The 17696-nt window shown below is 39.4% G+C and overlaps 1 protein-coding gene across 1 annotated transcript in view; it reads left to right on the forward strand.

The window, feature by feature from the left end:
* Positions 1 to 16379, forward strand: part of RARS1 (arginyl-tRNA synthetase 1) — a 29291-nt gene extending 12912 nt beyond the window's left edge. The window contains exons 10-15 of the mRNA XM_061424280.1: positions 4503 to 4681; positions 5061 to 5170; positions 10041 to 10146; positions 14775 to 14947; positions 15085 to 15332; positions 16154 to 16379. Of these exons, the coding sequence (XP_061280264.1) occupies positions 4503 to 4681; positions 5061 to 5170; positions 10041 to 10146; positions 14775 to 14947; positions 15085 to 15332; positions 16154 to 16263 (926 nt within the window). The 3' untranslated portion in view covers positions 16264 to 16379. The remainder of the gene's footprint in view (positions 1 to 4502; positions 4682 to 5060; positions 5171 to 10040; positions 10147 to 14774; positions 14948 to 15084; positions 15333 to 16153) is intronic.
* The last annotated feature ends 1317 nt before the right edge of the window (positions 16380 to 17696 follow it).

A 17696-nucleotide genomic window follows, 5' to 3' on the forward strand; every position in this document is an offset into this window, starting at 1 on the left:
TTCATCCCACCTCAAAACCATGATAGTGTTATCACTCCATGACAATTAATACTTCTTTTTTTTTTAATTTGTTATTTGGCTACGTCAGGTCTTAGTCACATCACGTGGAATCTTTCATTGCAGTGAACGGACTCTCTTGTGGCACTCGGCCTTCAGTAGTTGCTCTGTGCTCTGGTCCACTGGCTTAGTTGCTCTGTGACGTGTGGGATCTTAGTTCTTTGACCAGGGATTGGATCCTAGTTCCCTGACCAGGGATTGAACCCATGCCCCTGCATTGCAAGGCAGATTCTTAATCACTGGACCACCAGAGAGAAGTCCCAATGATTTCTTAATAGCAAGTCATGAGTTCACATTTCCTAAGCTGATTCAGAGTCTGCACATTACATTTGTTTAATATAAAATTTGTTAAGTCATGGGTTTCTCTCCATAGCCCCACACTTCTTTCTCATTTATTATTGAAGAAACTAGGCCATTTGTCTTACAGAGATTTCCGTATGGTGTTGTGTGGCATAATTCCTCTATCTGTATTTTCTAAAGAAGCTAGATTAAACTCTGATTTGTGTTTTCTTTTCTTGTTTTGTCTTGTTTATTTGTGAGAATGCCACTTTTTAGTTGACTCTCTTGTTACGATGTTAAGATGAATTAGTGGGTTCAGGTATTGTCAACCTGATCTGTCCTTTAATTTCCCCATTAGACTTTCCTCTAGTGGTTTTAGCCGCTATTGATGGTCATGACTTGGTTCTATTGTTTTATTGGAGGTTGGGAATACAGCATTCTGTCGTTTCTTGGTTTGTTATCTGGAATTCTCCTGTGCAGAACTTTGTCGCATAATCATTTTGGTTAACCACAGGTACGGTTCATAGGCAAACAGTATAAATGCTTGGTTCTTTCTTTATTTTTATTTACCAGTTTTCAGAATAGTAAACTAGTTTCTTAATATCTTCCAGATGTAACAACTGGATTATTTTTAGCATTATTGTAAATTAGGTTTAATATATTTTATATTTTCCAACTGTTTGCCTTTATTTTTTTAATATTCAAATTGTCTTGTATTTCGCTAATGGTAGTCTCAAGTGGCTTTCCATTTTTTCCCCCTTGACCCTTAGAGTTTTTGATAGTTTACTTGTTTTCTTGACACAATATTTCAGGATAAGTTTGTACATTTCCTGCCTTAATTGTGGATTCAGCTCTTCTGTTATCTCCAGGGAAGCTTAGTTCCTTGAATGAGAAATGATACTTACTAATCACATTCTGGAAACTTAAGGACCATACTTTTAAGATAAGGAATTTTTAAAAATTGTTTTAACTTGAGATATAGTTGATTTACAATTAATTTCTGCTTTACAGCAAAGTGACTCAGTTATATATATAAATTTTTTTTCATATTTTCCATTGTGATTTATCACAGAATATTCATTTTAGTTACCTGTGCTATATGATAGAACCCTGTTTACCCGTTCTGTGTATAGCAGTTTGGAACTACCAACTCCAGACCCCCTTCCCTCCCTCTAACTACAAGTCTGTTCTCTGTGAGTCTGTTTCTCTTTCGCAGGTAGGTTCATTTGTGTCATGTTTTAGAGCCCACGTGTACATTATATCACGATTTTGTCTCTGTCTGACTGCACTCAGTATGACAGTCTTTAGGTCTATCTGTGTTACTGTTAATGGCATCTCTGCCGAGGTCCAGCCCCGGCTGATCCAGGGTATTCGAAGGAGAGACGGCTTCAGCGACCTATTCAAATGTTAATTAGAGATAGAGTAATAGAATGAGGATAGCTCAGTAGGAAAATTCAGTGGAGAAAAGAAGCTGAGTAGCTTGGTTTACGTGGAAAATCAATATAATCCGTGACACCAGGTTAGCTCTGACCACGGAAGTCGCAGGCGCCCTCTCGAATAGCGGAAGGTGCCCACCTTAGACACCTTCTTGAGTGGGTCTTAGAAGCCCAGGCAAATAAATGGTCGCAGAGGATTTCCACGCTCCAGATGGAGACTCAGCTGGAAATTGAGGGGAAGAATGACATGGGGAGACCAAGCTTTGGTGAGCAAGGCCCGTAGCTTTATTTTCAACAGGGGCTTTTATACCCTAAGTTACACATTGAGGATAATAGGGGATGCAAAGTCAGCAGTCTTTGATCCTTATCAAAAACCAGGGTTTCTTTCCTGCAGATTTATCGTATACAAATGGTTTAGGTGATTTACATCATCTTCTGGCCAGAAGGCCTATTAATATTTTATGACTCTTGACAAAGACTGATTTTCTCTAAGAGTAATTATTTTAAGGTTTGGCGCCATCTTCCGAAGGTGTTAGATAAAATTGCATTCCTATAGGGTGGATGTGTAATGGGTTTACAACAAAGGAAAGAATTTATTACCTTAAGGGTCTAAAGTTGCTAACACCAAGGCCACTACTTATTTTTTCTACATACCAACTATTAATTAATACACATTCAAGGATACAATACAGAGGATGTGGAAACTTGGCAGCAAGCATTGGCTCATCAATGAAATCTTTTACTAGTTTTATTCTGACAGTTTCTAACTCTCTCAGAAGCTCTAAGCTATTTGAATATCTTAAGCTTCCCATGCCTCTCGAGGCTGGGAGACTGTAAACAATTGTATGCATAGCTGTAGGAGCCCGGGTAAATTTGTCAGGCGAGTTAGAGAGCCATCTGAGGGGTTTGGATTTAAACACTCCTAATTGCCCAGGAACTTTATTAATTGGAGCTGTTAGTTAACTCTTTGACAGAGAGAGCGAGATGGTGGTGGGGGACAGCCCCCAGTAAAGTCCGAGGTGAGAGCACAAAGCAATAAAGTAGGCAGACTCTGGCTTTTTTGGGGGGGTAGATGCTCGAGAATATCCAGGGGGACTCCTGAGGCTCGATCTCGCCTTTGCGTATGCCAAGCCTCCTTCCTCATGACCTTTGTCACGAGTGGAATGCCTCACCGGCTCCCGGCACATCTCATTCTTTTTTATGGCTGAGTAGTGTCCCGTTGTATGTGTATGCCATGTCTTCTTTATCCACTCATCTGTCAGTGGATATTTAGGTTGTTTCCATGGCTGTTATGAATAGTGCTGCTGTGAAGACAGGGGTGCATGCATCATTTTGAATTATAGTTTTATCCAGATATATGCCCAGGAATGAGATTGCTGGATCATACAGCAACTCTAGTTTTTGTTTATTGGGGAACCTCCATACTGTTTGCCATAATGGCTGCACCTGTTTATATTCCTACCAATAATGTAAGAAGGTTCCCTTTTCTCTACACCCTCTCCAGCATTTGTTATTTGTAGACGTAGGTAAAAAGATTTTAATAATGAGAAAAGAAGCTGGCCATGTTAGTCATGCTAGCAGAAAGGAGGAATTCACCAAAGCGAGGCAAAGCAAGTGTGGGGTCCTTAGAAATAGTTTAGGATATTGGAGGGAAACTGTATTCCTTGCTGTAAGGGGAAGATGAGAATCCAGATTGTCATAATGTGAGAAACACTTTAATTGTGACATTATTTTGTACTCATAACAAGAAAAGTAATGTCCATTAAAGAAAGAAAAGAAGCACAAAGAAATTAGTAACTTCCCAAGGTTACATAGCTAATAACTGCTAAGTCAAGATTCAAACCTGGGCAGTGTGGCTTCAGAGTTTGTTTTTAACCAGGATTTTATACTGCTTTCACCCTACCAAGCATCAGTTTTCTAAAATGTTAAAAAAGGAAAAAGGCAATAGTAATAGTATTTACTGCATAGAGTTATTGTGAAGGTTGAATTTAAGACTCAATATAGTGTTTAGCATATAGTAAACACACTGAGGAGAAGGAAATGGCAACCCACTCTAGTGTTCTTGCCTGGAAAATCTCATGGATGAGGAGCCTTGTGGGCTGCAGTCTGTGGGGTTGCTAAGAGTCTGACATGACTGAGCAACTTCACTTTCACTTTTCACTTTCATGCATTGGAGAAGGAAATGGCAACCCACTCCAGTGTTCTTGCCTGGAGAATCCCAGGGACGGGGGAGCCTGGTGGGCTGCCGTCTATGGGGTCGCAGAGTCAGACATGACTGAAGCAACTTAGCAGCAGCATACTCTGAAATATGGCTGATTTTACCATCATGTTCCTTATTGTCCCTTCTTGCATCCAAGAATTTTGCCTTTTTCATCATGTGTATGAACATGATTTTATTTTTTCCATTTTACTAGTCATTTCAATGCTGAATCCTGCCATGTTTGTGCCCTGAACTCTGTTGTAGTTGTAACTCGAAAACTAAATAAATGAATACATTTTAAGAGGTAATGATAGAAATTGCATCTTTCTCCCAAAGGAAGCTATGGCTCCTGCTTGAAAGCAAAGCACAGATTGCCATGTTTTGTGTCTGCTGGGCAGGTGGACGACTCCTCATAGACTGAAATGCTCTACGAAGAGTTTGGCAGCCAGGTGTCGTGTTACTTTGGGGAACTACCAGGAACACTCCCTGGGTGCCCAGACACAGTTTTCTCTTTTTCTCTTTTCTTCTAGGATTTGTGCAAGTGGACGATGGCAGAAAAATTGTGTTTGTTCCAGGATGTTCTGTACCATTAACCATAGTAAAATCGGATGGAGGTTATACCTATGATACATCTGACCTGGCTGCCATTAAACAAAGACTGTTTGAGGAAAAAGCAGATATGATCATCTATGTGGTGGACAATGGACAAGTAAGTTTGTACATTTGTATCAACTTGCATTGTCTGATTGAAGGTAAGGCAGTATGGTGAAGCATTTGGCACTCAAAAACCCTGTAAATTTTCCTCAAAGATGGAAATTCAGAAAAGTGATATGAGAGAGAGAGCAGGGTTTGAATTTGGCCAAACTTGTTCACTTCTCAGTTTTCCCACTTGTCTCTGTAAACTAGGAAGGATGTTCCCTTATTCTCATATATAAGGAATAAAGAAGAGCTTCTATAACTTTACTTGCCTTAAAAGGTTAGTGAGTGATTTGAATTTTACAAATCTTTATTCCTAAGTAGAAGAGCTTTAAGTCATTTTTTAAATTAGAAAGTTTAGCAAGTAACTTTCTCTTTCTATTTCTTTATAGTCCTTACACTTCCAGACAGTATTTGGTGCTGCTCAAATGATTGGTTGGTATGACCCTGCCGTAACTCGAGTGTCTCATGCTGGATTTGGTGTGGTGCTGGGGGAAGACAAGTGAGTCTGCAAATGTGAAGGTGGTAACAGCGCCCGACCCCCAGATTCTTCAGTAGAGACCGTTTCATTTGATAGCAGAGTCTATATAAGCTGTAGTATGTACGCAGCCAAGCTGTTCCGTACCTGTGTCTCATCACTGCCAGAGAGTGCAGCCTTTTAGGAAGAATTGAGAGATTTTTACATCTTCCATTTAATATTGTCTTAGGATCCCTTAGTTATTTAATTACCACATCATTTTTGATTTGGAGACATGGCCTAAATTCTGCCATCACATAAAAGTGGGTGATGTTTCTAAAAGCTTCATGAAGTAGCTCAAGGTGCTTAACACGCCAATGTGCAAAAATCCTAACTAAGTATATAAAAGGCCTGCTGCTGCTGCTAAGTCACTTCAGTCGTGTCCGACTGTGTGTGACCCCATAGACGGAAGCCCACCAGGCTCCCCCGTCCCTGCTGGGATTCTCCAGGCAAGAACACTGGAGTGGGTTGCCATTTCATTCTCCAATGCATGAAAGTGAAAAGTGAAAGTGAAGTCGCTCGGTCGTGTCCAACTCTTCGTGACCCCATGGACTGCAGCTACCAGGCTTCTCCGTCCATGGGATTTTCCAGGCAAGAGTACTGGAGTGGGGTGCCATTGCCTCCTAGCCCTACCCAAATAAATGTCAGGGTATTTATTTTAGATGTAAGGTTATATGCAGACAAAATACCTTAGATCAAACATATAATTCTGTATAGCTGCACTTTTTTTTGTAATTGGAAGACACCTGGTCCTTAAGGTATTCACGGTCCTAAGAAAGTGCTAAAAATCAAACACGTGAGTATTGCTTTAGAGTATCTTATTTTCCTGTTCTGTTTTCTTTTGACTAACATTTAGATGATTATTCCTACAATTGGGAGAAAATTACCACATTTACTTTTTTTTTGCCTTGGAAGTCTCTTTTTTTATTTTTTATTTTTTTTTCATTTTAAATTTAAATTTATTTATTTTAATTAGAGGCTAATTACTTCACAATATTGTATTGGTTTTGCCATACATCAACATGAATCCTCCACGGGTGTACACGTGTTCCCAATCCTGAACCCCCCCTCCCACCTCCCTCCCCGTACCATCCCTCTGGGTCATCCCAGTGCACCAGCACCAAGCTTCCTGTAAATGTGCTTCCTAAAAAGCACATTTACTTTTTATGTCTGATATTTATCACCAATAATTATATGTCAGCATTTGTTTATCATGTAATGGCTAGAGGATTTTTTGGTTTTGTTTTTGTTTTTTTTATATAATTTATTTTTTTTATTGAAGGATAATTGCTGAACAGAATTTTGTTGTTTTCTGTCAAACCTCAACATGAACCAGCCATAGGTATACAAATATCCCCTCCCTTTTGAACTTCCTCCCATCTCCCTCCCCTCTAGGTTGATACAAAGCCCCTGTTTGAGTTTTCTTAGCCATACAGCAAATGCCTGTTGGCTATGTTACTCTTCCCATACATCTCACCCTCTCCCCATGTCCACAAGTCTAGTCTCTATGTCTCTTTCTCCATTGCTGCCCTGTAAGGAAATTCTTCAGTACCATTTTCCTAGCTTCCATATGTATGTGTTAGAATACGATATTTATCTTTCTCTTTCTGACTTACTTCACACTGTGTATAGGTTCTAGGTTTATCCACCTCATTAGAACTGATTCAAAGGCATTCCTTTGTATGGCTGAGCAATATTCCATTGTGCATATGTACCACAACTTCATTTATTCATCTGTCAATGGACATCTAGGTTGCTTCCATGTTCCAGCTGTTGTAAATAGTGCTGCAGTGAACAATGGGATACATATGTCTTTTTCACTTTTGGTTTCCTCAGGGTATATACCTAGGACTGGGATTGCTGGTTCATATGATGGTTTTATTCCTAGTTTTTAAAGGAATCTCCATACCGTCTTCCATACTGGCTGTATCAATTTACATTTCCACCAACAGTGCAAGAGTGTTCCCTTTCCTCCACACCCTCTCCAGCACTTACTGTTTGTAGACTTTTTGATGGTGGCCATTCTGACTGGTGTGAGGTGATATCTCATTGTGGTTTTGATTTGCATTTCTCTAATAGTGAGCGATGTTGAGCATCTTTTCATGTGTTTATTAGCCATCTGTATGTCTTCTTTGGAGAAATGTCTGTTTAGGTCATTTTCCCACTTTTTGATTGGGTTGTTTGTTTTTCTGGTATTGAGTTGTATGAGCTGCTTGTATATTTTGGAAATTAAACTTGTGTCAGTTGTTTCATTTGCTATTGTTTTCTTCCATTCTGAGGGTTGTCTTTCACCTTGCTTATAGTTTCCTTTGCTGTGCAAAAGCTTTTAAGTTTAATCAGGTCCCACTTATTTACTTTTGTTTCCATTACTCTAGGAGGTAGGTCATAGAGGATCTTGCTTTGATTGATGTTATCGAGTGTTCTGCCTATGTTTTCCTCTAAGAGTTTTATAGTTTCTGGTCTTATATTTAGGTCTTTAATCCGTTTTGAGTTTATCTTTGTGTATGGTGTTAGGAAGTGTTCTAATTTCATTCTTTTACATGTAGCTGTCCAGTTTTCCCAGCACCATTTATTGAAGAGGCTGTCTTTGTTCTATTGTATATTGCCTCCTTTGTCAAAAATAAGGTACCCATAGGTGCATGGGTTTATTTCTGGGCTTTCTGTCTTGTTCCATTGATCTTTATTTCTGTTTTTGTGCCAGTACCATACTGTCTTGATGACTGTAGCTTTGTAGTATAATCTGAAGTCAGGAAGGTTGATTCCTCCAGCTCCATTCTTCTTTCTCAAGACTGCTTTGACTATTCGGGGTCTTTTGTGTTTCCATATGAATTGTTAAATTTTTTGTTCTAGTTCTGTGAAAAATGTCATTGGTAATTTGATAGGGGTTGCATTGAATCTGTAGATTGCTTTTGTTAGTATAGTCATTTTCACAGTATTGATTCTTCCTACCCTGGTTGTATTGTTTTAGATATCTGCATTCATGTAATTATGGTGTCCTACACCATAAAAAAAAATTATCAGGGATAGCTAGCCAGTGGCATCCTACCATATTTTAAACATTGATATTAAAATGCTCAAATTCAGACCTCCCTTGGTGGTCCAGTGGTTAAGACTCTGAGCTTCCACTACACGGGCGTGGGGTTCAGTCTCTGGTCAGGGAAGTTATGCATGCCGTGCAGTGTGGCCAAAAAAAATAAAATGCTCAGATTCTGCCGTCTATTTTTTTAGTGAATTTTTCTTTTCTTAAGGCTTTTTACAATAAAAAATTTATCATTTTTTTGATCAACTTCCTGTGTATTGAGCACCCACTGTTCATGGCATTGGCTGGGTGCTCCACAGTGTGTACATGAAGATAACATAAAACACGTCCTCTTTCCTGAAGAAGCCTGTCCTCTAAAGCAGAGCAGTTCCCTTTGGAGCCTGTTAAAATACACATGCCAGGCCCTCCCAGGTTTCTAGGTCTGCAGTGGGTAGTAGGCATCTGTTTTTGAAAGCTCTTTTTGATATTCAGCTGTGCGTCCCTCTCTAGAACCACTGGTGAGAGGAGAAGAGAGGACCCACACACACGAAAGATAAAGATTCAAGGCAGGCACAGTAGGGAGTAACAGGAAAGACCAGATTTTGCCAAGAGGAGACGTCCTTAAGGAAGGCTTTCTTAGCATTTTGCCTAGGCTTTATGATGGGTATCATTTCATCACACAGAAGGTTTGGAAGTTGTTGGATTCTCAAGGATGGGCGGGGATGACAAGGAAAGCTTGGGAAATCATGTAGTTTTGGAATAATAAAGGAGTTTAATTCCGTAATAAAGGGCAAGATGATCCCTTTTAAAGGCAACTTTGAACATACAACTTTAACAGGAAGTATCACAGGCACTTTGGCAGACTTTGTGTTCAATAGAAAAGCATGCTTCCTTTGTATCATTGTTGGGATTGAACAATGTTTTTAATTTAAAAGGAAAAAAAAGACAGTATCTTGCAAACTTATTTAATAGGTAAAATTCAATTTTCATGAGATGCTTTTTAACAGTGCAGTTGCCCAGGGCAGTGCTTATCTGTACTTTTGCCCCATCCACAAAGATTCTGATTTCAGTGGGTATGAGTGGGGCCCTGACATCCAGTTTTAAAAGTTCTCAGGCTGATTTTGATATGTTCTTAGGGTTGCTGCTAAGCTGCTAAGTCACTTCAGTCGTGTCCGACTCTGTGCGACCCCATTGACAGCAGCCCACCAGGCTCCCCTGTCCCTGGGATTCTCCAAGCAAGAACACTGGAGTGGGTTGCCATTTCCTTCTCCAATGCATGAAAGTGAAAAATGAAAGGGAAGTCGCTCAGTCGTGTCCGACTCTTAGCAACCCCAGGGACTGCAGCCTACCAGGTTCCTCCATCCATGGGGTTTTCCAGGCAAGAGTACTGGAGTGGGGTGCCATTGCCTTCTCTGGTTGGCTACCACTATAAAGGTGGAATTACTAGTCAGGAAAATGCAAGTGAGATTCCACTTAAGAATTTCCTCCCAAGCAATTCTAGAAGCAAAAGTATTAAATAATTCTCTAAGAAGGCAAAACAACTAACCCAAACCTCATGTTCAGGAAAATGAACAAATGAACAGATGCCTTCTTTCTTTCCCTTTTAGGGACTGTATTAAAAATGGATATGTAGAGAATGCTACTAGGAGCCTAAAACATAGAATGCTTGGAGTAGAGGGTTATAGATGAGACACACTTGGGAGTGTCTACTTTTCTTTTGTCAACCACCCTAGTTGTCAACTGAATAAGGTGATGTCAAACCTTAACTTTCAAAGATTTCTAAGTTGGAAGGTCTGCTTCAAAATGTGTTTAATCGGGACATTTAAATTTTATTAGGAAGAAGTTTAAAACACGATCGGGTGAAACAGTGCGCCTCATTGACCTCCTGGAAGAAGGACTAAAACGCTCCATGGACAAATTGAAGGAAAAAGAAAGAGACAAGGTAATCCAAAGACTGACTTGTGTATTGTGTAGCATGCATTTTGTTGTGGTTTTTCATTTTTGTTTTTATTGAGAGAACTGGGAAGGTTTATAAGCAGTCAGTCAACTTCTGACAGGCTTATATCTCAGGTTATTGCACAGTTAGTTTCATGAATTGCTGAGTGTTTATTGTGAAAATGTAGTTCGTAGCTATTACAAAAGACCATGGCCTTTTCTTCCTTTGTTAACGTGGCATAGACTCTCTGCTGCTGCTTGGCAGTTCACCTGTCACTGCTTTGAAGCAATGACAGGAGAATACTGAAGACTGAGGTGGTTTGAGTGAATAGCCTACATTAGAGTGTACATCTGCTGAGCTCCTTTCCCTGGGAGCGTGTGAAGAGTCGTCATTAGCAGTAACACCGACCACACGAGGCTTCCCTTGAGCCCACAGAGTAGGCGACGTGATGGCCTTTCATAGCACCCTTAGAAAGGACTGTGGTTGGATTTGTGTGAAATTTGGATGAACTGCATCAAAGTAGGGAAAAATTTTTTTTTTTTTTTTACTATAAAATAGAGGTCAGAGATTGAGTCAAAGGATCTTAGGTCTTTTACATTCCAGCAGTCAAATGGAATGAACATAACTACTGTAAACAGAAGAGTAAAATTATAGAAAGAGACACAGAATAGGATTAAATGTAGACATGAATGAGCCAAACAAAAAAGGGGTCTTCGAGGACATACTCTGGTTGGTTTGGGTAGATCACTAATAATCCAGAGAGCATGAAGGCAGGCTCTAAGGAAACATTCTCCCCACCTGTTCCATTTCCATTGTTTGCAAAGTGAAACATGAAATTGTTTTTTATTGTTTCCAGTTGGTGGTTGTCAAGTGTACCCAGTTGGTATCTCCAGAATGGTTTTGCCTTTTAGTCCTGGCCTAGGTATAAGTGGCAGTCAGATGAAAAGTGGAAAATTAAGTCACTAATCAGTTTGTTTAGTCTGCATAGTAACAAAAACTGCTTTAACTATTTGGCCATTTCAGCTACTATTTTTAATCTACATAGAGTAAATGTAAAGCTTGATGAATTTTTATACACACATATATACACACTGCTGCTGCTGCTGAGTCGCGTCAGTCGTGTCTGACTCTGTGCAGCCCCATAGACGGCAGCCCACCAGGCTCCTCTGTCCCTGGGATTCTCCAGGCAAGAACACTGGGGTGGGTTGCCATTTCCTTCTCCAGTGCGTGAAAGTGAAGTTGCTCAGTTGTGACCATGCTAACATCAACCAATCAAGTTATATCTCTGTCACCCCAGAAAGTTTGCTATCACCATAGATCATTTTTGTTTATTTGAGGAGTTTAAATGAAAGCATAAAGTATGTGCTGTTTTCCAGGTATATCAGTAGTTCTTTTTACTGCTAGATAATAGTATTAATGTGTTTCTTCTGTTGAAGGACATTAGGGTTGTTTCTGTTTGTTGACTGTTAACGAATAAGAAGCTGTTAATAATTTCAGCATTTCTGTTCAAGCCACCTTTTGGGTACATGCACTTTTCTCTTAGATGTATATCTAGGAATGGCATTTCTGGGTTGTAGGGTGGGCTTACATTTAACTGTTTTAAAAATTGCCAAGGAGAGAGTTACAAGCGTTATATACTCCCATCACTAGTACGATTGTTCCAGTTGCCCTGTATCTTTCCACATAACTGGTTTTGTGAGTCTTACTTTAATAGCTTTTCTGGTGAATATGTATTAGCATCTCACAAGTTAAAATTTGCATTTCTCTGATGAGTAACTAACGTTAACTGTTGCTTTTTGATCATCAGGGTATCTTTTGTGAATAATATGTTCAAGTCTTTTGCGTAGTGTTTGTTTTAGACCATCCATTTATATTTATCCACATATTTACACTTTCCTGTGAACTTTATTCCTCCTTGCAGTTTCTAATTGCCTAGGTGTGGTTTGGAGAGGGAAGTAGAGTATTTCCTTCTTTCCTTTGTATTTATCTTGCTTGAAGTTGCTGACTTTTCTGAGGGTTGGGTTCCTCATCAGTTTAGGAAAATTCTCAGCCATATCTCTTCAAACATTGCATCTTTGCCCCATTCTGTTGTGGAATCTAAGTACATATATTATGTTAGAACTTTTGACTGTGTCCCAGAGTGTTTTTTCACTTTTTTTTTTCCTATTTTTCTCCTCTATATGCTTTATTTTGGATATTCTAAATACCTTAATCATAGTTTTCCATTTTGAAATAATTTCAGACAAAAAAATTATAAAATAGTACAAAGTATTCCCATATCAGCCTCCCCATTAACATCCTATAGATGTAGTATGATTTCAAAACCAAGAAATTAACATTGTTACAGTACAGTTCACTAATCTGCAGACCTTAGTCAGATTTTGCCATTTGTCTTTTTCTAGTCCAGGATCACATGTTGCATTTAGTCTTCATGTTGTCTTAATCTTTTTTAATCTGGGCAGTTCCTTGCTCTTTCTCTTTCATCATCTTGACACTTATTGTCAGGTTTTCTGTGGAATGTCCTGCAGCTGGGTTTATCTGGTATTTCTTCATGATTAAATTCAAGTTATACCGTCTTAGGAAGATAAGTTTCCTTCTCACTTCAGTATTTCAGGAGGCACACGATGTTGCTGTGTCTCATGATTGTTAACATTAATTTTGCTCACTTTTGTTACGGTGATTCTATCAGTTTTCTCCATTGTGAAGTTACTGTTTATCCTCTTTGTAATTAATAAGTATTCTTTAAATGATTCCAGACTTTTAAAAGGTGTATCAGTGTCAGACTTTATTTTTCTGGGCTCCAAAATCACTCCAGATGGTGACTGCAGCCATGAAATTAAAAGGCGTTTACTCCTTGGAAGGAAAGTTATGACCAACCTAGATAGCATATTCAAAAGCAGAGGCATTACTCTGTCAACAAACGTTTGTCTAGTCAAGGCTATGGTCTTTCCTGTGGTCATGTATGGATGTGAGAGTTGGACTGTGAAGAAGGCTGAGCGCCGAAGAATTGAAGCTTTTGAACTGTGGTATTGGAGAAGACTCTTGAGAGTCCCTTGGACTGCAAGGAGATCCAGCCAGTCCATTCTAAAGGAGACCAGTCCTGGGTGTTCATTGGAAGGACTTATGCTGAGGCTGAAACTCCAATTCTTTGGCCACCTCATGCGAAGAGTTGACTCATTGGAAAAGACTCTGATGCTGGGAGGGATTGGGGGCAAGAGGAGAAGGGGATGACAGAGGATGAGATGGCTGGATGGCATCACTGACTCGATGGACATGAGTCTGAGTGAACTCTGGGAGTTGGTGATGGACAGGGAGGCCTGGCATGCTGCGATCCATGGGGTCGCAAAGAGTCGGACACGACTGAGCGACTGATCTGATCTATTTATTTTATTTTTGGCTGTGCTGGGTCTTCCTTGTGGTGCGTGGGCTTCTCATTGCTGTGGTTTCTCTTGTAATGGAGCATAGGCTCTAGGGAACGTGGGCTTCAGTAGTTGCTGCGCAGCATGTGGGATCTTCCCGGACCAGGGGTCGAACTCGTGTCCCCTGCATTAGCAGGCAGATTCTTAACTGCTGAACCACCAGGGAAGCTCCAGTTGCAGTCTTTAAAGTTGCTGTTGCTGTGTTTCGGTTGTTTGTATTGTCTTGTTCCCCCTCACCCTACCTCACCTCCTTGGTTTTTAGTCATTTCATCTGACTGGTGGGTGAAAAGTTGTAATAGTTCTAGATAATGTCATCTTCCTAGTTAAGTTTTCTGGCCGACAGCACACCAGCTAGTTGTCTTAATGATGTCCTTGTGTTGATGCTCTCTGGAGACTTGAAACAGTTGCTTCATATAATTTATTCAGCTTTTAAGTAGTTGATTCTGGTGGAAGGGGTTAGTCTGCTTCAAGCTACTGCATCATGTCCAGACCAGAAATCCTCATATACTTACTTGACCTAATAATGTTTCAGAATATGACCAAATTTACCAAGACAGTGTTTTCTTTTCCAGTTCTTGACACCCTGTTTTTATTCCAGTTAATTACCTGACCCTAATTTTGTTTCCTATAACCTATATCAGAATATTCTATGGAATGAAGCAGATAAAAACTAGTAATTGGTGCTTTCATTTCATATCTACTGAATACACTGGAGAAAGAGTATTCAAGCTGACATTTCATAATTTATAACTCGGGTTTCTCATGGAAGCATTCTTTGTTATGCAGAGCTGATGAGTTTTATTTTCCTTATTCCCTCCTTGTAGATTGGTCTGTTTTCCTACCTCAGTGTTGATATTCATTGCAGTTTACTGTTAAAGACCATCAGATGCTCCTCGTGCTTTGTGTGCTGTTCTGTCGCTTCAGTGATGTCCAACTCTGTGTGACCCCATGGACTGTAGCCTGCCAGGCTCCTCTGTCCACGGGATTCTCCAGGCAAGAGTACTGGAGTGGGTAGTCAGTCCCTTCTCCAGGGGATCTTCCTGGCCCAGGGGGCGAACCTGCGTCTCTTAGATCTCCTGTGTTGGTAGGCGGGTTCTTTACTAATAGTGCCAACTGGGAAGCCCTAGATGCTCCTTACCACCATCTTTTGTCTGTGAGATGGTGCAACAAAACAAGGATTGGTAACTTAGGAAGTATTTTTTGTTTTTCCAAAAGGTCTTAACCACAGAGGAATTGAAGGCTGCTCAGACCTCTGTTGCTTATGGCTGTATCAAATATGCTGATCTTTCCCATAACCGGCTGAATGACTACATCTTCTCCTTCGACAAAATGCTGGATGACAGAGGAAACACAGCGGCTTACTTGTTGTACGCCTTCACTAGAATCAGGTAATTGGGGTGCAGCATTTTTAATTTTGAGTCAAATGATGATTTCTACTTTGGATCAGGCATTTTTTATTACCTGTTTTCAACGGAGAAGAATATACTTAACAAAGGGGAATGATGGCCGTTACTTGATTTTTCAGGTCGATTGCACGTCTGGCCAATATTGATGAAGAGATGCTCCGGAAAGCTGCTCACGAGACCGAAATCATTTTGGATCATGAGAAGGAATGGAAACTAGGCAGGTGCATTTTGCGGTTCCCTGAGGTTCTGCAGAAGATTCTAGATGACTTACTTCTCCACACTCTGTGTGATTATATCTATGAGCTGGCAACTACTTTCACAGAATTCTATGACAGCTGCTATTGTGTGGAGAAAGATCGGCAGAGTGGTAAGTGGCTCATCCAGTAGTCATATTGGGGATTGGGCACCAACAGAGGCATTCATTTGAGTTGGATGTGGGTAATTTTCAATTTATTTATGGAAACCCCCTACACCCAGTTTCCCCCTAGTTACACAGTAACCCATATCATATACAACAGACAGAATTGCACTGGCTCTAATACAAGCATAAATGGAATTCTTAAACAGACTCGTTTCCCCACCATCAGGCACATGGGCTGGAGCCATAAAACTCCAAAGAAACAATTGGAAGGTCACTAGGAATAGGACATTTCCAACAAAAGCAGTGTGACTGATAGTCACAGAGTCGGTCTCTGGGTTCTTAATAATGAAAACTACCCTTGGACGAAAAAAATAATACCTCTTTTAGGCTTTTTGCTCTATTGTGTTATATAGTTAATGAAATAGACTGAACTAATGATTAATAATAATACAGCAAGTAGACGGTTTCTGAGAGTCATGGTTGAGAACTTAAAATTTCATTAGGAAAAAAAAATCATTATGGTGTTTAAAGTTAATTCAGACCATGAAGCCTAGAACAGAATTTAAAAAAAGAAAAAGATAAAAGATACAAAGCCTGCACTATTAGACTGTAATTTTATCAGTTAAAAACAGATTTCTTAAACAGAAATTTATTTCTTAGATTTATTTATTTCTTAGATTCTCTCTCTACAGTTTAAGTAAAGATGATTCTAGTTAAAGCCCCCAAAACATACATTAGGCTATTTACTTCTCAATAAAGTCCAGAACTAGCATAGGTTCTTTAACAGTGATTTGTAGAAAAAGTAATTACTCTCTTTGTATTCTCAGGAGAAGTCCTGAAGGTGAACATGTGGCGTATGCTGCTGTGTGAAGCAGTTGCTGCTGTCATGGCTAAGGGGTTTGATATTCTGGGAATAAAACCTGTCCAAAGAATGTAATCCTCCTAAGGTTTGAACACTGTGTTTTCACCAAAGTGGCCATTAGCATTGTTTGCTTTTTTACAATCATGTGGATACAAAAACAAGTAAAAGGAATTTATCAACTCTCTATAGAACTTGTGGTTCTTTGTCTCTCACAACTAAACTTCTGAAAAGTACTTTCACTAACTTTAATTAGATAAGGAATCCCATTTATTGACCCCTAATGTAGTCCCCAAGAACACAACCTTCACTGCCATTTATTCTGGAGAAACACATGCTTAATATACATGAATGTTACTACACTGTGCTGCTTCCAAGGGTCTCCATGGTCAGAGGAGCCTTAGATATGAATGAATGATGACCATAGCTACCATTTACAAACTGGTCTGTACAGAGCCCGTATCCACAGCATAAAGGATACCTTGGGAATAAATATATAACCAAATAGAAAATAGCAATAAGACAAATTATGAAGAAACCAAGTAGAAGTTCTAGAGGTGAAAAGTATAACTGAAATTAAAGATTTGCTAGAGGGGTCCAACAGCAGATTTGAGCAGATAGAAAAAGGAACTTGAAGAGAGGCCAAATTTAAATGATACAGTCAGAATTACATCAGTGCTTAGAATGGAATTTTTAAAGAATGAAAAGAGACTAAGATGACCTTTAGGACGACACCAGCAGTACCAACATATGTATAACAGGAGTCCCAGGTGAGAGGAGGGAAAGAAGCATAAAATATTTGAAGAAATAATGATTAAAAATTTCTCTAATTTGATGAAAATTTTTAATGTACATATAGAAGAAGCGTAGTAAACTCCAAGTAGGATAAAAACAAAGCCTTTTTAAAACACGATCTGGAGAGACAAATTGAAAACTTTGAAAGCAACAAGAAACAAATCACAGTAATTATTTTTTCTGGGAACTGCCACATTTCCCACAGAAGCTCTACCATTTTTACATTCCCACCAACATCGCACGAGGGTTCCAATTTTTCTATTTTTGTCAACACTTTCTGACAGTAGCCATCCTGTTAGGTGTGAGGTGGTATCACAGTTGTGGTTTGCATTTTCCTAATTAGTTAACATTTTGAAGACCGAAGGAAGGAAATAATAAAGACCAGACTGGAGAGGAATGAAGTAGAGAATAGGAAAATGAGAGAATCGAAAGAAAATCTGGTTCTAAAGATCAGCAAAATTGACAAACGTTTATAGCTAGACTGGTAAGAAAAAGCTCAAATCACTAAAATCAGAAATGAAAGTGGGGCTGTCACTACCAGCCTTACATTATAAAATGTGTTATAACTGTACATAGTCCAGCTGCATGCCAAAAAAATTATAGACAGCATAGGTGAAATTTTAAAAATCTGGAAACACAAAATACCAAAGCTGATTGAAGAAGAAATAGAAAATCTTAATAGACCTAAAACAAGTGAAAAGATTGAATCAATTATT

Source organism: Bos javanicus, chromosome 7 (genome assembly GCF_032452875.1).
Source record: "Bos javanicus breed banteng chromosome 7, ARS-OSU_banteng_1.0, whole genome shotgun sequence".
Taxonomy (NCBI): Eukaryota; Metazoa; Chordata; class Mammalia; order Artiodactyla; family Bovidae; genus Bos; species Bos javanicus.